At 39.6% G+C, this 21,633-nt stretch overlaps 1 protein-coding gene across 1 annotated transcript; it reads right to left on the reverse strand.

Moving 5' to 3' along the window:
- Positions 1–115: 115 nt before the first annotated feature.
- Positions 116–2,850, reverse strand: LOC306893021 (uncharacterized protein). The gene is made up of 5 exons (XM_079454467.1): positions 2,685–2,850; positions 995–1,668; positions 821–866; positions 473–564; positions 116–240 (listed from the first exon to the last, which is right to left on the reverse strand). Exons 1-5 carry the CDS (start codon positions 2,718–2,720, stop codon positions 126–128), a joined length of 963 nt encoding a protein of 320 aa, XP_079310593.1. The 5' UTR covers positions 2,721–2,850; the 3' UTR covers positions 116–125.
- Between the last annotated feature and the right edge of the window lie 18,783 nt (positions 2,851–21,633).

Below are 21,633 nucleotides of genomic sequence, written 5' to 3' on the forward strand. Positions count from 1 at the left end.
CCGAACGTCTCGCCAAAGGCGCTCAATCCTGGTAAAACGCAGTATAAAAATTATGATTCACATGGTCTGTAAAAATTTAATGACTAGTATCTCAGAACTATATGGTGAGAAGGGGAGTGGTACAATTACCGCTGATTGTGCACACTTTTGCCAGCAATGAAGCTTGCATTCTCTGTTCCTCGTGTTGAAAACATCAGCCGCGCCACACCTACATTTTCTCCACCGTGATCTCCACGCACTCTGAAAAATAAAATGTTGATTTCAAAATTCTAAATCAGATAGGTAACCAGATTAGATGTCTAATACCATAGTCAAATTATTGTAACTTGCAGGTATAAAAAAAACACCAGTGACATTCCTCAGGCACTATTATTTGTGTATCAATTGTGTAAGTATCAAAAGCACTACTGGTTTTAAGAAGCAAATCTGTCGAGGAAACATTAAGTGTCTGTAAAACTTGATTAAACCTTACCTCAGGGGATAACCATACTCTTCAACTGCCTCATTGAAAAATCCAAGCATTGTTTCAGAGCGATTGTTGTCTGCAATGCGTAAGTACATGATCTGAAAAAAGGAAACAAAAAAAAGCACAAAAGCCTTTAAGTACACCTTTGCGCCTAGAGGGTGCACATTAGTAGGTAAATATTTGTACCAAATGTATACATATCTGCATATTATATGTACCGTTAGGCCTTTTTAAAGGGTTCCAGGCCATTGTCATCTTTTGTTTAATTTTTCCTGACGGTGTACAGTGACTGGTTTCCAGCACAAATTATAGAATGCATATTTAGAATACAGTTCTAAGGTTGAGATGTCTTACCTTTCTTGAATATCCATCTACACCCCCAAAGATAACCATGTTGTATCTAAATCAAAGGTGAAAATATCAGGGCAAGTTAGAAAACAACTACAATATCATATGAAAATAAAATGCAGCCAAAGCATCACATTTTACACATAAATACATGTGTTCTACAGTTGAAGTTGGCATTACCTTATGAGCTTGTGGTTTGTGTCTATATGATATAGATACTTGGGATATGGAACCGAATAAGTTCGTCGGGCAACACAACCAAGCTGGGACATTCGTGAAAGAACACCAAGACCATCAACACGACGCATGGATGCATATATTCTGTCCCACTGCACTCGGAATCCTTTAGCAATGAGGGCTCCTCTGACAACCCTGTACCCTATGTTTGGCATAGTACTCTTGACTTCAGACACCAAGGAATCTAGCTCTTCATCCGTACAACTACTGTAGAGTGATGAAACTGACAAGTTACATTCACTCATCCGCCGATAGAGTGTTGTACGAGAGACACCTAAAATTTTACTGATGCTTTCCTGAGGTATTCCAAGCTTCAGAAAGTAAACTAATCTGTCCTCGGATATATGCATTCTTGGACGTCCACATCCATCTGGTCTCTCAATCTCCACTACAGTTGCCACCTGCTGGGCTTCTTTGTGCTGCTGAATAAGAGAATCCAAATTCATCAAACTTCTGACTAAGTCCTCTGAAATTCCAATGTTTGCTGACATGGCAGAAATTAAGGGCATTTCTTGATGACAAACAAATTGCAAATATTCAATGTCCAGCGGTGGGTGTTCCAGTGCATAAGTCACTCTTGAAAGTAGTCTTCGAAGAACTTGTTCTCTCACAGACTCCTACAATGCATTTACATAAACAGAACAGTTATTCAATATAACAAGGTATGATCAAAATAAGATATAAGCATAACTGGTTAACATAATCAAATAGACAAATACAAAAAAGGTTTGATTTATAATAACCTTTGTTATATGGACTATTATAGATCAGTGGTGGATTCACAGATTCTGGTATTCTAGAGCTTTGTACTTAAAATGTCCCAAGAATTAAAGGACACTTTGATATCAAAGGTTTCACAGACAAGGCTTAAGGCTAGTCCCAGACTAAAATGAATGTTTGACCTGTCTTTACAGAATATGACTTGCCCAGAAATATGTTAGAATACATTACAATGGCACTAATATATTTTAAGGCATTTTTATAAAAGCGACATAAATATCAATTTAACTAAGGTTTAGCCCTTGATTGAGACAATCCGTCTCTGTGAAACAGGGCCACAGTGTCGCCAATTTCAGCAAGGAAAATAATTTTGCTCTTTGTAGGAAAATAAGAGACAGTATCAAGGACAATCAAGTGCATGGTGTCGTTTTTTTTAAACTTTAGTTACTTGACTGTCATGTAATGTGCTATAAAACGTACAGGCTTTGATTACCCCCATTTGAAACAAACTTGTAGAAATGTTTACTTAAGTTAATAGTTAATGCAAGTTTATTTAAATTTTCTAACGGTACATCAATATCAAACAAATTACCCAACTGCACATTTACAATTCAATTCAATTCAAATAGCTTTATTGACATGACTGTAAATATTACAATATTGCCAAATCACAAAATACATGTATAAACACAGGTAAAAACAAATTAAAACAATATTTTAACTTACATAACAGAAGAGTATTACCCATCGCTACTTCTATGTCTTACATCGATGCTAATATGGAACAGTCGCAGAGCAAATCTTTTCGCGAAATACTTACTTACTGTCACTAGATATAAAATCACAGCCAATACTGGTGCTTGTTAATTTTTGGATGTTACAAGTCTGTTGTTGAATGACTAACAAGACTCACCTGTCGTGATTCTTCCCGCTCCGCCATTTTGAGCATCTATGTGAGTGCGAGACGGCTTCAGCTTGAGTTCCCGCCCTGCATTGTAAATCAAAACGTGATTGGTCGTAGGGGAAACGTGCCGCGATTGGTCAGCACCGTGAGACCGCTGTCCGATTGCCTCGAGTAGATAGTGGGCGGAGTCCACCTATTTGTGGATTGTGCGCACGTCTTGACGTTAGGAATGTTTCAAAATCCACAAATGCACAGAGAGCCATCCACAAATGCGTGCACTGATCCACAAATGCGTGCACTGATCCACAAATGCGCAGAAAGCAATCCACAAATGTGCAGAAAGCGATCCACAAATGTGAAGAAAGCGATCTACAAATAAATATCATTAAAATACATTTGTTAATAATTTTTATTTGCAAATCTCATTGTATTTATTTGTGAATTGCATTTATTTTTGTGGAACGTCTAACATATATTTATGGTTCGCTTTTTGTGCATATGTGGATTTAAAAAAATTTTGTGAAACTCTCTATATTTATTTGCGAATCGTAGTTTATTTATTCAGAATAATGAAACAAATCTGACCCCATAGTCAACAATGATAACTAATCAACTTAAATATGTTCCTATGCCATGCAAAATCGAGAATATCATAACCCGCAAAAAAACAAAGTACATAAAACTCTAGTGAAATAACTTTGATGTCAAACAGATCTGCCGTCAGTGAGCAACCACCGAATTCAAATATTGGCGCCCTGCTCCAAGTTCAACAAAGCATTCAATAAAAGACGAGAGTGACTGAAATCGATAATGAAACATTTACTTATTTTATTGCACTTTCGGTGGGTAAAAAATATAAATATAGCTAGAATGTTTTAAGCTGAAATAGGCTGACCCATGCTAGATTTAAATGTAAAATATACTTCAAAACACGTCAATATACGGTAATGTAATATCCAGTCGCATCTTAATTTAGTAATAATCGCAATAAACACATGAAGATAAGACTAAATAAGATTACATGCTCTGTACTCACCTAGTGAAGCGCCATGTGGAGTGAACAAACGTTCGTTGTGGCGCATGCGCGATCCGTTTTGGGCGCGATCCGATTTGCGCGCCATGCTCTTAAAAAGACAGCTTACATTTTAAAATATCAGCTTCATAATATTTCTGATTTCCCATGATGGATGGATGGATGGATAATGAATTGATTGATTACTTAATAGACATTTAAATTATGATTACACAATTAATAATCAAATATTTTATTACACATGCCATCAATAATAAGTAAATATATTATTATTTAAGATTTATATAATATAAAATATGTTAATTAATGTTAATATAAATGTAATAAAATACCACTAGCCAGACTGCTCAACAAACAGACCAGACTGTGCCAGGCCATGCGTCCAGCGAATGTCCTCCATTTAAAATTTAGAGCCATGAAAAACTATAATTGTGCTATATTTTTGACCCAGGTTATGTGCAGAGGTGTTTGTCACTCACTGATGCATAAAAGAGCAAACATTGAGTAGTCCATTAAGTTAAAATGTTATTATAGGAGACAATTGTGCAGGTCTCAATCATTTGTAGTCAGAGCAGCATTACTGTAAATTCAGCCATATAGATGTTACAATGTGAAACAAAGCATGGTGCACAAGATGACAGGACACTGTGCTGCTCAAATGTCAATTTTTGGGTTACACAGAGATCCTGTCTCAACTGGGCATACTAATCATAGACATTTACATTTTCTAGCAACATTTTCTACCATAAATATGTAGTTATTTCTTTCTTAGAAGTGTTGTTTGGCCGAGTACATGTTTCCCATACTGCTCTGCATTTCACACATCCAAGTGCTCACACACAGCAGTGAGAGTACAGTTTTTGCATCCATTCTTGCTGTGGTGCCCGCGGAGCATGCGCGCATTACTTCCGTGTTAAACAGGAAGAACCCTCGTCAGTTTCCGGTTTGCAAGACATAAAGCAGGTAGAAATGGGAAACTAAGAAAATGTATCAATTTAGCAGATGCCTTCCAATGCAGGACACCGCAGTGGTGTATAGAAGAAGAACTAATGTCTCTTTTTCCCATTTCACTCTACTTTAAGTCTCCCCAACTGGAAACTGCAGAGAGTGCTTGCGTTAAACGCAGAAGTCACATGTGCTCAAGGGCTCCTTTGGTTGTTGGAACGAGCGTGGAGAGAGTGGTGTTTATTCACTCCCCCCAATTTCATTTTCTGGTGGTCCTAAGACTCACAACCTTCGGGTTACAGTCCAACTCTTTAACCAATGTCTAAAAAAAGTTCCAATAATGTTGTTCTAAGAAGGTATAACCTTTAGCATTATGAGAACCTTCATCTAGTGCAAAAAAACATCAAAACAATGTTACAATAACGTTGTACTAAGAAAGTTTTACTGTAACATTAGCAGAACATTGATCAACTACAAATGACATCAAAACAACGTTCTGAAAACATTGTTCTTGGAACGTTTTCTCTTAATATTATAAAAACCTTCATCAAGTGCAAAGAAACATCAAAACAATGTTACAATAACGTTGTACTAAGAACGTTTTACTGTAACATTACCAGAACATTGATATACTACAAATGACATCAAAACAACGTTCTGAAAACATTGTTCTTGGAACGTTTTCTCTTAATATTATAAAAACCTTCATCAAGTGCAAAGAAACATCCAAACAATGTTACAAGAACGTTGTTCTAAGAACATTTTACTTTAACATTAGCAGAACATTGATCAACTACAAATGACATCAAAACGACGTTCTGAAAACATTGTTCTTGGAACGTTTTCTCTTAATATTATAAAAACCTTCATCAAGTGCAAAGAAACATCAAAACAATGTTACAATAACGTTGTACTAAGAACGTTTTACTGTAACATTACCAGGGGCCCGTTCTTCGTACGTCGCTAACTCGGTTAGCTGGATTTGATTGTTGATGATTTGGCATGATCTTGGATTGTTCGGTTCTTGGACGCTCATCCTGGACTTGCTGTCATAGCAACAGGTCCGTAAGCTTGAACCTGCTCGGGAGCAGGCTTACTTTATGTAAACAGGATTAGATTGCGGCTTTATAAGCGGAGGAGATAGGTAAGTCTGTCGCAGCCATGTCTTGTCCATTTATACGACAGCAACCTGTTGCGGAAGGTGCAAGTATAATTCGCAGAGCTTTTCGAATGAATAGACAGGATCATTTAGCGCAGCGCGATAGCGTCATTGTTGAGAGATACCGTATTTCTCGTAAGGGTGTTATTTACATCATTCATTTGTTGGAACCACACATTACGTGTTTAACACGGAGGAGCCGGGCTTTAACAACACCACAGACTGTGTGCATTCGCAAACTTTACCTGGCGCTCAAGCAGTTTTTAGGGGTTTTTGTTGTATTTCTAAGCCACTTAAAACCGCAGGATTTTTTAGCTATTGCAAGTACATTTATAATTGTTAATGACATGCAATCATGACCATGCCAATAAGTATGAATAACAGTTTGTGTCCTTCAGGCTTCCCTAACGTGATTGGTGCCATAGACAGCACACATGTCCCCATCAAGGCCCCCCCAGGCAAAATATAATTTTATAATTATAAAATATAAATATAATGAGGGGGATTTTGTGAAGCGAAAGGGCGTTCATAGTGTTAATGTGCAGGTAAATTACTATTACAATTTATAATATTCCAGATTATTTCATGGAAAAAAGTAATGAAATCAAAAAGTATGCAGTTGACTGACTAAAATCTCTTCGATGGTGTGTGACTCAATGCTCCATGTCACCAATGTGGAAGCAAAATGGCCAGGATCAGTACATGACTCAAGAATTTTCAGAGAGTCACATTTATGCACATTATATGAACGTGGTAAGGGAACAAACATTTCAAGCTCACGGTATTATACACAGTATTATGCTGAGCCTAACAGAACTGCATTTTCCATTATACAGGGGATTGTGACGGGATCCTGCTTGGAGACAGGGGCTATGCCTGCAGGCAGTATTTTATAACGCCATTCCGTGAGCCAAACCCTGGACCACAAACCCGTTACAATGCAGCTCTAGCCAGGACAAGCATTGAAATGACCTTTGGGCAACTAAAGGGAAGATTTCAGTGTCTGAGAAGTCTGAGGGTTGCACCTGACAGGGCCTGTGACATAATTGTTCCATATGCCATATTGCATAACATTGCCACCATCAGAAAGGAGAGGAACCCTGTGGTGGGGGTGAAGCCTGATGATGACCTCCAGCCAGTGCACTTGAACCAACCTAGTGGCAGAGCTGCACGGGACAGAATTGTGGAACACCATTTTTTTACTGAATAAAAGACAAGACAAATATGCTTAGTTTCTTGAGTTTTATTTAAAAGATTATTTATAAAGAAAAGCCAGCAAGTCATATTTTGCCTGCAATAAGAGATAGTTATGGAAAGTCAGCAATACTACTATGTGTGAAATAGTGTATTAGCACTTACTCTGAAGCAACTCTATCTCCAGTGAAATTTTTCTCTCTTTCAAGTTGTCAAGTTCAATTTCTCCTCTTATTTCTCTTTTTTCACCTTAAAATACTCTAGTTTTGGTTAAAGATGTCGTTTATATAGGGAACGGATGTCACCCTGTGTAATTTTGTGAAAAAAAGGGTCAAAAAATGCCTCATGCAACAAAAGACAAAAGTAAAACACTGCCCACCTCTGTATCAGTTCTTTGTGCAGACTGTTCTGTGAGCCTTTCTGTCGACCTTTCTCTAGGTGTGGACTCCTGCAACTCATGTTGCAGACAGAAAGAATAGGTACACAAGTATATACAAATTATAGTTAAGTTATTTATGCACTTACAGGTTCTTCCTCCAAAGGACAGTCATCTGAGAGGATTTCTTCACAGGACGTGCAATGGAAATAAATGGGTATTACAATGTGTTGCACTCTTGGGGGGGGAAATAATGTCATTACAATTAACTACACTGTAAAAAAATAATGTGATCAATTACTCATGGCAACATATTTTATATGAACAAAGTTTATTAGTTTTCACTTTCACAAACATTTGAAATGACTGTACCAAATTCATTTAATGCAGCAACAAACCATTTTACAGTATACTAAGAGAAATAAAAGCTCATTTAGCCTAACAGTAATGTAGGTGTTGCTGCTACTGGTCCCTGGCTTTGGGTATAAGGAAGAGCTGCCCCCAGGGATAAGGAAGAGCTACCTCCACAACGGGTCGGTTTGAATTCAACCCAAGGGCCAGCTCTTCTGCTGGGGTATATTGTGGGGGTGCAGGACCACCACCTGTAATCTTTCAGCCTTTTTCTTTGTGGCTGTCATAAATAGACACATCATTTAACAGTGGCTTTTTACATAAGGACGGTATAAGAAGTAAAGGCTACCATTTTGTAGAATATTCTTGTACCTCACATTTACTTGTTCCCATGTTCTAGTGGGTCCCGTGGTGGCTCTGACATAAGTAAATATGAAATAAATAAAAAATGCAAAAATACATACTGTAGAAAGTGATAGAAACATCTGACATGGACACCATTTATGCATTTAATTTGTTTGAATTAAATGTTCAAATTGGGCATAACCTTCCATTAAAAGCTCTTGTTCTGCTTGAGAGGAAAACTGGGCGTTTTCTTTAGCCATGCTGAACAGCCAATCACAGCGTTGCTGATCATTGTTTCTACTATCGATACATATCCCCTTTTAAACCAACGCAAGAACGCGCAATGATCTCAGATAACTCAATCCAGCGATACTTATCATAAACAACAGGTGTGTTCGAAGAACCCAATTAGCCGGATCATGATTAGCACGATGATGTCATCTTGGATGCGTCTTTTGATCTCGGATGTAATAAGCGACGTACGAAGAACGGGCCCCAGAACATTGATCAACTACAAATGACATCAAAACGACGTTCTGAAAACATTGTTCTTGGAATGTTTTCTCTTAATATTATAAAAACCTTCAAGTGCAAAAAAACATCCAAACAATGTTACAAGAACGTTGTTCTAAGAACATTTTCCTTTAACATTAAAAGAACATTCGTTGATTAAAAATAACATAAATAGAACGTTTCTAGAATGTTGTTCTAAGGACGTTTTTCTTAACATTAAAGGAACGTTACTCATACTTTGAAAACATTATAAAAACGTCCCATAAACATTATTTTAAGAATGTTTTCCCCCAACCTTTAAATACCTTCAAAACAACGTTAGTGAAAGTTGTGGGAACGTTCCCTGTTAGCTGGGAGGTTCTTCCTCCGAAGGACAGTCATCTGAGAGGATTTCTTCACAGGACGTGCAATGGAAATAAATGGGTAGTACAAAGTGTTGCACTCTTGGGGGGGGAAATAGTGTCATTACAATTAACTACACTGTAAAAAAAATTGTGTGATCAATAACTCATGGCAACATATTTTATATGAAAAGTTTATAAAAGTTTATAAAACTATAAAAGTTTATTAGTTTTCACTTTCACAAACATTTGAAATGACTGTACCAAATTCATTTAATGCAGCAACAAACCATTTTACAGTATACTAAGAGAAATAAAAGCTCATTTAGCCTGCTGCTACTGGGGCCCGTTCTTCGTACGTCGCTAACTCGGTTAGCTGGATTTGATTGTTGACGATTTGGCATGATCTTGGATTGTTCGGTTCTTGGACGCTCATCCTGGACTTGCTGTCATAGCAACAGGTCCGTAAGCTTGAACCTGCTCGGGAGCAGGCTTACTTCATGTAAACAGGATTAGATTGCGGCTTTATAAGCGGAGGAGATGGGTAAGTCTGTCGCAGCCATGTCTTGTCCATTTGTACGACAGCAACCTGTTGCGGAAGGTGCAAGAATAATTCGCAGAGCTTTTCGAATGAATAGACAGGATCATTTAGCGCAGCGCGATAGCGTCATTGTTGAGAGATAGGCCTACCGTTTTTCTCGTGAGGGTATTATTTACATCATTCATTTGTTGGAACCACACATAACGTGTTTAACACGGAGGAGTCGGGCTTTAACAACAGCACAGACTGTGTGCATTCGCAAACTTTACCTGGCGCTCAAGCAGTTTTTAGGGGTTTTTGTTGTATTTCTAAGCCACTTAAAACCGCAGGATTTTTTAGCTATTGCAAGTACATTTATAATTGTTAATGACATGCAATCATGACCATGCCAATAAGTATGAATAACAGTATGTGTCCTTTAGGCTTCCCTAACGTGATTGGTGCCATAGACAGCACACATGTCCCCATCAAGGCCCCCTCAGGCAAAATATAATTTTATAATTATAAAATATAAATATAATGAGGGGGATTTTGTGAAGCGAAAGGGCGTTCATAGTGTAAATGTGCAGGTAAATTACTATTACAATTTATAATATTCCAGATTATTTCATGGAAAAAAAGTAATGAAATCAAAAAGTATGCAGTTGACTGACTAAAATCTCTTCGATGGTGTGTAACTCTATGCTCCATGTCACCAATGTGGAAGCAAAATGGCCAGGATCAGTACATGACTCAAGAATTTTCAGAGAGTCACATTTATGCACATTATTTGAACGTGGTAAGGGAACAAACATTTCAAGCTCACAGTATTATACACAGTATTATGCTGAGCCTAACAGAACTGCATTTTTCCATTATACAGGGGATTGTGACGGGATCCTGCTTGGAGACAGGGGCTATGCCTGCAGGCAGTATTTTATAACGCCCTTCCGTGAGCCAAACCCTGGACCACAAACCCGTTACAATGCAGCTCTAGCCAGGACAAGCATTGAAATGACCTTTGGGCAACTAAAGGGAAGATTTCAGTGTCTGAAAAGTCTGAGGGTTGCACCTGACAGGTCCTGTGACATAATTGTTCCATATGCCATATTGCATAACATTGCCACCATCAGAAAGGAGAGGAACCCTGTGGTGGGGGTGAAGCCTGATGATGACCTCCAGCCAGTGCACTTGAACCAACCTAGTGGCAGAGCTGCACGGGACAGAATTGTGGAACACCATTTTTTTACTGAATAAAAGACAAGACAAATATGCTTAGTTTCTTGAGTTTTATTTAAAAGATTATTTATAAAGAAAAGCCAGCAAGTCATATTTTGCCTGCAATAAGAGATGGAAAGTCAGCAATACTACTATGTGTGAAATAGTGTATTAGCACTTACTCTGAAGCAACTCTATCTCCAGTGAAATTTTTCTCTCTTTCAAGTTGTCGAGTTCAATTTCTCCTCTAATTTCTCTTTTTTCACCTCAAAATACTCTATTTTTGGTTAAAGATGCCGCTTATATAGGGAACGGATGTCATCCGGTGTAATTTTGTGAAAAAAAGGGTCAAAACATGCCTCATGCAACAAAAGACAAAAGTAAAACACTGCCCACCTCTGTATCAGTTCTTTGTGCAGACTGTTCTGTGAGCTTTTCTGTAGACCTTTCTCTAGGTGTGGACTCCTGCAACTGATGTTGCAGACAGAAAGAATAGGTACACAAGTATATACAAATTATAGGTAAGTTATTTATGCACTTACAGGTTCTTCCTCCAAAGGACAGTCATCTGAGAGGATTTCTTCACAGGACGTGCAATGGAAATAAATGGGTATTACAATGTGTTGCACTCTTGGGGCGGGGGAATAATGTCATTACAATTAACTACACTGTAAAAAAAAATGTGATCAATAACTCATGGCAACATATTTTATATGAACAAAGTTTATTAGTTTTCACTTTCACAAACATTTGAAATGACTGTACCAAATTCATTTAATGCAGCAACAAACCATTTTACAGTATACTAAGAGAAATAAAAGCTCATTTAGCCTAAAAGTAATGTAGGTGTTGCTGCTACTGATCCCTGGCTTTGGGTATAAGGAAGAGCTGCCCCCAGGGATGCCCTCGACACTGGGTCGGTTTGAATTCAACCCAAGGGCCAGCTCTTCTGCTGGGGTATATTGTGGGGGTGCAGGACCACCACCTGTAATCTTTCAGCCTTTTTCTTTGTGGCTGTCATAAATAGACACATCATTTAACAGTGGCTTTTTACATAAGGACTGTATAAGAAGTGAAGGCTACCATTTTGTAGAATATTCTTGTACTTCACATTTACTTGTTCCCATGTTCTAGTGGGTCCCGTGGTGGCTCTGACATATGTAAATATGAAATAAATAAAAAATACATACTGTAGAAAGTGATTGAAAGAAACATCTGACATGGACACCATTTATGCATTTAATTTGTTTGAATTAAATGTTCAAATTGGGCATAACCTTCCATTAAAAGCTCTTGTTCCGCTTGAGAGGAAAACTGGGCGTGTTCTTTAGCCATGCTGAACAGCCAATCACAGCGTTGTTGATCATTGTTTCTACTATCGATACATATCCCCTTTTAAACCAACGCAAGAACGCGCAATGCTCTCAGATAACTCAATCCAGCGATACTAATCATAAACAACAGGTGTGTTCGAAGAACCCAATTAGCCGGATCATGATTAGCACGATGATGTCATCTTGGATGTGTCTTTTGATCTCGGATGTAATAAGCGACGTACGAAGAACGGGCCCCTGGTCCCTGGATTTGGGTATAAGGAAGAGCTGCCCCCAGGGATGCCCTCCACAATGAGTTGGTTTGAATTCATCCCAAGGGCCAGCTCATCTGCTGGGGTATATTGTGGGGGTGCAGGACCACCACCTGTAATCTTTCAGCCTTTTTCTTTGTGGCTGTCATAAATAGACACGTCATTTAACAGTGGCATTTAAAATAAGGACTGTATAAGAAGTGAAGGCTGCCATTTTGTAGAATATTCTTGTACTTCAATTTTACTTGTTCCCATGTTCTAGTGCGTCCGTGGTGGCTCTGACATATGTAAATATGAAATAAATAAAAAATGCTAAAATAAATACTGTAGAAAGTGATAGAAACATCTGACATGGACACCATTTATGCATTTAATTATTTTGAATTAAACGTTCAAATTCGGCATAACCTTCCATTAAAAGCTCTTGTTCTGCTTGAGAGGAAAACTGGGCGCGTTCTTTAGCCATGCTGAACAGCCAATCACAGCGTTGCTGATCATTGTTTCTAGTATCGATACATCCCCTTTTAAACCAACGCAAGAGCGCGCAATGATCTCAGATAACTCAATCCAGCGATACTAATCATAAGCGGCAGGTGTGTTCGAAGAACCCAATTAGCCGGATCATGATTAGCACGATGATATTATCTTGGATGTGTCTTTTGATCTCGGATGTAATAAGCGACGGACGAAGAACGGGCCCCTGAACACACAAAACATGAGCATCTTTTCCTTTAAAGAACTCCAGGCCTGAAGAGGGCAGAAAACCCAAAAGCATGAATGGAACTAAAAATTGAGCCAGCATTGCTTGAGGGACTGCGTTTACCTGCGCACCTGGCAGTTAAGCATGTGTATAAATGTTTGGTGCTAGCTTTGTCTTCATACCTCAATCTACAAATAAGAAACACACAGCTCATTGTTCAACCCTAAAGACGCAACTGGTATGTAATGTCTGGAATTATTAATTATGTTGCATCCAGTGTTTAGCACAAATTCCATGTTTTATTCTATTAGGAGGGGTGACCCTTTGTATTGTGAATATTTCCTGACTGCAGATAATGTGGTAGTTGAAGTAATCGATTGAAGTGTTATCATGCTTTGTTGCTGTGTCATACATGGTTTATTGTGTAAAGTAATGCATGGTTATTTTCTGTTTTAAGGTTATTAACCTATTCCTTAGTCCCTAATCCTATGTCATTCAATTAAGTTCAACTACTCTATTCAACGATTCAACTAATGGTATTAAAACCATCTGAAAAATAAAACACTATCAAGGAATTGAGTTATCCCTTTGCATCCTTCATGTGTTGAGCATGCCGTTTTCAAGTTTGGGCAGAGCTGAACAAATGACAACATCTAGAGAACTTGACACTGCCATTTCACTGTAGGCCTATGTAGACAATTAGAAGTTGAAATGCACAGTTCAGTTACCCCGAACTCAGTTTCCTGGTTCTGTTTAAGACATGTTATAAATAAAGGCTTGCTAGTAAAGCAAGAAGCATGTCCACTAGATAGCAGTCTAATGCAGACGTGTAAATAATTGTCCTGAATGTTCTGTGTAATTCATTTTTATTTATATTGCGTTTTTCACAATTTGCATTGTTCCAAAGCAGCTTTATCCTCGAATAATATCAGGAAGGCTGTTCCAGAGTTTAGGTGCTACGTATGAGGAAGCTCGATTTCCCCCCCCCCCCCCCCTTTGGTGGATTTAGTTATTCTAGGTATTATCAAAAGTCCTGAGTTTTGAGATCTTAGAGAGCGTGATGGCTTGCAGTGTGATAGAAGCTCTGTTAGGTAGGTAGGGGCTTAACCCTTTAAAGTTCTTTTAATCACCTATAAAGCCTTAAAGTCAATACGATACTTAATGGGTAGCCAGTGAAGGGTTGATAACATTGGGATTATGTGATCGTATTTTCTGGACCTGGGGCCCGTTCTTCGTACGTCGCTAACTCGGTTAGCTGGATTTGATTGTTGACTATTTGGCATGATCTGGGATTGTTCGGTTCTTGGACGCTCATCCTGGGGCCCGTTCTTCGTACGTCGCTAACTCGGTTAGCTGGATTTGATTGTTGACGATTTGGCATGATCTTGGATTGTTCGGTTCTTGGACGCTCATCCTGGACTTGCTGTCATAGCAACAGGTCCGTAAGCTTGAACCTGCTCGGGAGCAGGCTAACTTCATGTAAACAGGATTAGATTGCGGCTTTATAAGCGGAGGAGATAGGTAAGTCTGTCGCAGCCATGTCTTGTCCATTTGTACGACAGCAACCTGTTGCGGAAGGTGCAAGAATAATTCGCAGAGCTTTTCGAATGAATAGACAGGATCATTTAGCGCAGCGCGATAGCGTCATTGTTGAGAGATACCGTTTTTCTCGTAAGGGTGTTATTTACATCATTCATTTGTTGGAACCACACATAACGTGTTTAACACGGAGGAGTCTGGCTTTAACAACAGCACAGACTGTGTGCATTCGCAAACTTTACCTGGCGCTCAAGCAGTTTTTAGGGGTTTTTGTGTTATTTCTAAGCCACTTAAAACCGCAGGATTTTTTAGCTATTGCAAGAACATTTATAATTGTTAATGACATGCAATCATGACCATACCAATAAGTATGAATAACAGTATGTGTCCTTTAGGCTTCCCTAACGTGATTGGTGCCATAGACTGCACACATGTCCCCATCAAGGCCCCCCCAGGCAAAATATAATTTTATAATTATAAAATATAAATATAATGAGGGGGATTTTGTGAAGCGAAAGGGCGTTCATAGTGTAAATTTGCAGGTAAATTACTATTACAATTTATAATATTCCAGATTATTTCATGGAAAAAAAGTAATGAAATCAAAAAGTATGCAGTTGACTGACTAAAATCTCTTCGATGGTGTGTAACTCTATGCTCCATGTCACAAATGTGGAAGCAAAATGGCCAGGATCAGTACATGACTCAAGAATTTTCAGAGAGTCACATTTATGCACATTATTTGAACGTGGTAAGGGAACAAACATTTCAAGCTCACAGTATTATACACAGTATTATGCTGAGCCTAACAGAACTGCATTTTCCATTATACAGGGGATTGTGACGGGATCCTGCTTGGAGACAGGGGCTATGCCTGCAGGCAGTATTTTATAACGCCCTTCCGTGAGCCAAACCCTGGACCACAAACCCGTTACAATGCAGCTCTAGCCAGGACAAGCATTGAAATGACCTTTGGGCAACTAAAGGGAAGATTTCAGTGTCTGAGAAGTCTGAGGGTTGCACCTGACAGGTCCTGTGACATCATTGTTCCATATGCCATATTGCATAACATTGCCACCATCAGAAAGGAGAGGAACCCTGTGGTGGGGGTGAAGCCTGATGATGACCTCCAGCCAGTGCACTTGAACCAACCTAGTGGCAGAGCTGCACGGGACAGAATTGTGGAACACCATTTTTTTACTGAATAAAAGACAAGACAAATATGCTTAGTTTCTTGAGTTTTATTTAAAAGATTATTTATAAAGAAAAGCCAGCAAGTCATATTTTGCCTGCAATAAGATAAATGTTTCTCTCTTTCAAGTTGTCGAGTTCAATTTCTCCTCTAATTTCTCTTTTTTCACCTCAAAATACTCTATTTTTGGTTAAAGATGCCGCTTATATAGGGAACGGATGTCACCCGGTGTAATTTTGTGAAAAAAAGGGTCAAAACATGCCTCATGCAACAAAAGACAAAAGTAAAAGTACAACACTGCCCACCTCTGTATCAGCAGTTCTTTGTGCAGACTGTTCTGTGAGCTTTTCTGTAGACCTTTCTCTAGGTGTGGACTCCTGCAACTCATGTTGCAGACAGAAAGAATAGGTACACAAGTATATACAAATTATAGTTAAGTTATTTATGCACTTACAGGTTCTTCCTCCAAAGGACAGTCATCTGAGAGGATTTCTTCACAGGACGTGCAATGGAAATAAATGGGCATTACAATGTGTTGCACTCTTGGGGGGGGGGAATAATGTCATTACAATTAACTACACTGTAAAAAAATAATGTGATCAATAACTCATGGCAACATATTTTATATGAACAAAGTTTATTAGTTTTCACTTTCACAAACATTTGAAATGACTGTACCAAATTCATTTAATGCAGCAACAAACCATTTCACAGTATACTAAGAGAAATAAAAGCTCATTTAGCCTGCTGCTACTGGTCCCTGGATTTGGTTATAAGGAAGAGCTGCCCCCAGGGATGCCCTCCACACTGGGTCGGTTTGAATTCAACCCAAGGGCCAGCTCTTCTGCTGGGGTATATTGTGGGGGTGCAGGGCCACCACCTGTAATCTTTCAGCCTTTTTCTTTGTGGCTGTCATAAATAGACACATCATTTAACAGTGGCTTTTTACATAAGGACTGTATAAGAAGTGAAGGCTACCATTTTGTAGAATATTCTTGTACTTCACATTTACTTGTTCCCATGTTCTAGTGGGTCCCGTGGTGGCTCTGAAATATGTAAACATGAAATAAATAAAAAATACATACTGTAGAAAGTGATTGATAGAAACATCTGACATGGACACCATTTATGCATTTAATTTGTTTGAATTAAATGTTCAAATTGGGCATAACCTTCCATTAAAAGCTCTTGTTCTGCTTGAGAGGAAAACTGGGCGTGTTCTTTAGCCATGCTGAACAGCCAATCACAGCGTTGCTGATCATTGTTTCTACTATCGATACATATCCCCTTTTAAACCAACGCAAGAACGCGCAATGATCTCAGATAACTCAATCCAGCGATACTAATCATAAACAACAGGTGTGTTCGAAGAACCCAATTAGCCGGATCATGATTAGCACGATGATCTTTTGATCTCGGATGTAATAAGCGACGTACGAAGAACGGGCCCCTGGTTAGAACTCTGGCAGCTGCATTCTGAACTAACTGTAGTTTGTTTATTGATGATGCAGGACAAACACTAAGTAGCGCATTACAGTAGTCGAGTCTTGAGTTCATAAGTGCATGAATAAGAGTCTCCGCGTCAGCAACACATAGAATATTTCGTAATTTGGCAACATTTCTTAGGTGGAAAAAGGCTGTTTTTGTGACATTTGAGATGTGATTTCGAAATGACAGGTTGCTGTCTAATATAACGCTTTTACTGTATTTGTTGGCCATTTTTTGTGTTTTCCTGTTTGATGTAGCTGGAAAGATCTTTACTTAATATACAGAGAGGCCGATCAAAAGCTCGAAGCAAAGATCATCTGTTTTCCTTCTAATCCATAGAACAGTGGTTAGAACCTTGGGTTTTCCAGCAACACACTCTGGGTTCGTATCCCGGTCTGACAGCAAGACTGAGCCAAAACAAGATATGGATCTGGCAGATACTGAACAGATTCGTGGAGCTATAAGCAAACAGGGAGTATTGCTTGGAACACATGAGACCCAGCTCCAGAGACTGACCGGTGTTGTAAACCAGATTGGGGAATCGCTGCAACAACTAGAAACATCCTTGCCTCGAACCTCTACAAGCACTAGAAACCCCACCATTAACTGTACCAATGTCCCAAGAACCAAAGATTCTAACGGGACCTGCAAGGGCTTCCTGACTCAAGTGTCACATCTTTGAACTCCAACCAGCCACCTTTGCTTCTGAGAGGGCTAAAATTGCATCCGTTATCTCCTCGTTGAGTGATCGTGCACTGGATTGGCCCCCACCATCTGGAGACAACCCTCCCCCATCTGCTTTGATCAAAGAGTATTCACAGAGACTATTCAACAAGTGTTTGACCATCCAGTCAGTGGTTGTGAGGCTTCTAGGAGACTACTAGATCTTCATCTGGGCATAAATCTGTGGCTGACTACGCCATTGAGTTCCGTAGTCTGGCCTCTGAGAGTAAGTAGGATTCAGAGGCACTCATTTCAACCTTCTATTGTGGCCTTTCTGAAGGGATTAACCCAGAATTCTCCTGGACCTCTGGAAGTCTCCTCTATTGGGGCTCTGCGTGCAAGGATTCTTGTACCTCTTCTGCTTTCATTGTGGTCGGGAGTAAATAAATTCTGGCAGGTATTGAAGAGGTGAGTGCAAGTTCCTTAAATAAGCCACAAGATCTAAAGCTCATGCCTCCTGATTATTATGACATGAGAGAAGTCTTTAGCAAACATCGTGCTACTAAGCTACCCCCTAATAGAACATATGATTGTGCTATTGACCTTCCTCGCGCACTCCCTCCTAGAGATCACCTATATTCCCTTTCTGCCCCAGAGACTAAGGCTATGAATGGATTTATCCAGAATGCTTTGAGTTCTGGTTTTATTCGTCCATCATCTTCACCAGCTAGCGCTAGATTCTTTTTTGTCCCAAAGAAAGACTATCGTGGACTCAGTGACTGTTAAGAATCGTTACCCTCTCCCATTAATGTCATCGGCTTTTGAATTGCTCCAGAAAGCTAAAATATTTTTAAAGTTAGACCTGCGAAGTGCATATAACCTGGTACGCATAAAAGAGGGAGACAAATGGAAGACAGCCTTCAGTACCCCAACTGGCCACTGGGAATATCAATTCATGCCTTTTGGGTTAGCTAATGCCCCAGCGGTGTTTCACGCCTTCATCAATGACATCTTGAGGAACATGTTGAAAAGTTTCGTGTTTGTATATCTAGATCACATACTGATTTTCTCAGACTCGCTACAGGAACAAATTCACCATGTCCAACGGGTCCTGAAGAAGCTTGAGAATCACCTTTTCGTAAAGCTTGAAAAATGTGTTTTGCATGTGCCCCAAGTCTCATTCCTAGGCTATGTTGTCTCTAAATGGAACCTGATAAGGTATCTGCCATCAACTGGCCCCAGCCCAAATCACTAAAGCAGGTACAATGATTTCTTGGTTTTGCCAACTTCTAGAGGAAGTTTATTCGCAATTTCAGCGCCATTGCAGCACCAATCGCCTCACTTACTAAGGGATCATCTGCTCGTATCCACTGGACTGCTGAGGCTCAGCAGGAATTCGACAAGTTAAAGGGACTGTTCTCTTCTGCCCCAATCCTGGTACACCCAGACCCTGAATTACTGTTTATCGTGGAGGTAGATGCACCAGCAGAGGGAGTTGGAGCACTGCTCTCCCAAAGGTCACTCACAGATAACAAAGTCCATCTGTGTTCTTTCTTTTCCAGACGCCTGTCGCCAGCTGAGAGAAACTGCGATGTGGTAACCGAGAGCTCATTGCTGTGAAACTTGCACTGGAAGAGTGGCGCCACTGGCTGGAAGGGGCCAAACATCCTTTTATTTTATGGACAGACCACAAAAACCTGTCCTACCTACAGCAGGCAAAGCGCCTTAACCCCCGGCAGGCCAGGTGGTCTCTTTTTTTTACCCGTTTGAATTTTGTGATCTCTTACAGACCTGAATCCAAGAATGTTAAGGTGATGCCTTGTCACGCCAGTATGATTTTTCCCAGAGGCACCATTCCCCAGAGTTCATCATCCCAAGAGACTGCATTCTTGCACCGGTTCGTAATACCATTGAGGATACGGTGATTGTGGCTCTATGGGTTGTAAACCTTCCTGATAAAGTCCCAGCAGGATGCTTGTTTGTGCCCAAAGAAGCAAGATCCGAGGTCCTCCAGCGGGGTCATACTTCTGCCATTGCTGGACATTCAGGAACAGAGAGGACATTGGCCACCAGACGTGTCTCTGAATAAAATCCAGAGATGGCAAAAGAAGTCCTATCTTTTGTACAAGCCTGCCCAGTTTGTGCTCAACAGAAATCCTCTAATCAGCGCCCTGCCGGCTTTATACATAGCTTTCCTGTCCCACAATGTCCCTGGTCTCATATCTCCATGGCTTACCGACATCTGAAGGTAACACTGTTGTACTAGTGGTGGTGGACCGCTTTAAGTCCGCACACTTCATTATGTTACATAAACTCCCTTCAGCCAAAGAGACTGCTGAACTTATTCTTCAAAATGTGGTAAGAATCCATGGAATTCCAGTGGATATTGTTTCAGATCGAGGTCCCCAGTTTGTCTCGTTACTGGAAAGAATTCTGGTCTCTGTTTGGCTTTTCTGTCAGTCTCTCCTCAGGTGAGTTGGAGAAATACCTTCGCTGCTTCACGCTGCAGCCGTCCTCCTGGAGTTGTTTCTTGCTATGGGCAGAGCTGGCACACAACACCTTACGCAGTTCCTCCACTGGTCTATCTCCATTTAAGTGTCAATTTGGATTTGAGCCACCATTGTTCTTCAGCCAAGAGATAGAGGTTGGAGTCCTTAATGCTGAGAGATTTGTCGAGCGTTGTAGAAGGACATGGAAAAGAGGTATGCGGACAAGAGATTACTAAATTGGTGTGAGAAATAAAACGTATTGGGTGTTTAACTTTTAGTATCAGTATTAATAGGCGTTTTTTTTTTCGTTAAGAGGGGAGAAAGTGAATCATACGTTTGTGTGCGCCAGGAACGGCGAGACGCCTTGAGAGTGAGTCTTTTCAATGTTTATTTCTCTAAGAAAAAACTGTTGGCGTGCTTGTATGTTCTTTGGAAATGTGTACAAAGTGGTGTAATCTGAATGTTATCGGGTTCTAAATGTTCATACAGTTTTTACTTTGTTTGCTATGCTATATACAGGAAAGACGCGAGTCTGTCACATGCTGTGCTAGTGTGTCTGTGCACCAGTGTGAAGAAACAACAGTGAGTTGAGTTATTGGTATGGTTGTGTAATATGCTTGTGTACAGTGTCACTGAGACAATTATTAGTTTAATGGGTAAATTATGTTCAACATGTACGTAATATATCGACCATTCAGAAAAGTTTAAAATGTTATGGAGATTTTACTTTCATTTATTTCTTATAGAATTATAGCAGCTTAATTTGCTTTGTTTTGACACTCTTGTATTTGTTTATTTTCCAGCTGCTACCGTTGTCTATGTTAGCCATAAACATTTCCATTGTTGTGTATAGCACCCCTCGCTAAATCCCAAATTGTACACTAATTAATGCTGCACTGATTAAAGTGTAGTCTGGAATAAAAGACCCCTTTTTGACTTTCATCCTCTGTCTGGTGCCATTGCTTTTGCACGGTCCCGGCCACACAATGTATTTTTGTTTTTGACAAATGTCCCAGTGCTACTTAAGATTTCGCAAGAATTACAAGTTTCCCCACAAGTTACCCCATAATTATGAACCTCATGCAATTCCATGTTTGACTTCCTTCAGTCAAACCAGTCTGAAATAATGTCTATCATAAAAGTAATCAATGGAGCCCCAGTGTGTTATTAGGGCTGCATTGCAGGTGTTGATGCCCAGATAAGATTTTTCTATGACGACCAGCCTACATAATTTTCTACAAGTGACCAGTTTTATCACTTTACAAAATAATTGAAGGTCAATGTACCTACCCGGAAAAGCTTAAGCC

This window comes from Barbatula barbatula (assembly GCF_947034865.1).
Source record: "Barbatula barbatula genome assembly, chromosome: 4".
Taxonomy (NCBI): Eukaryota; Metazoa; Chordata; class Actinopteri; order Cypriniformes; family Nemacheilidae; genus Barbatula; species Barbatula barbatula.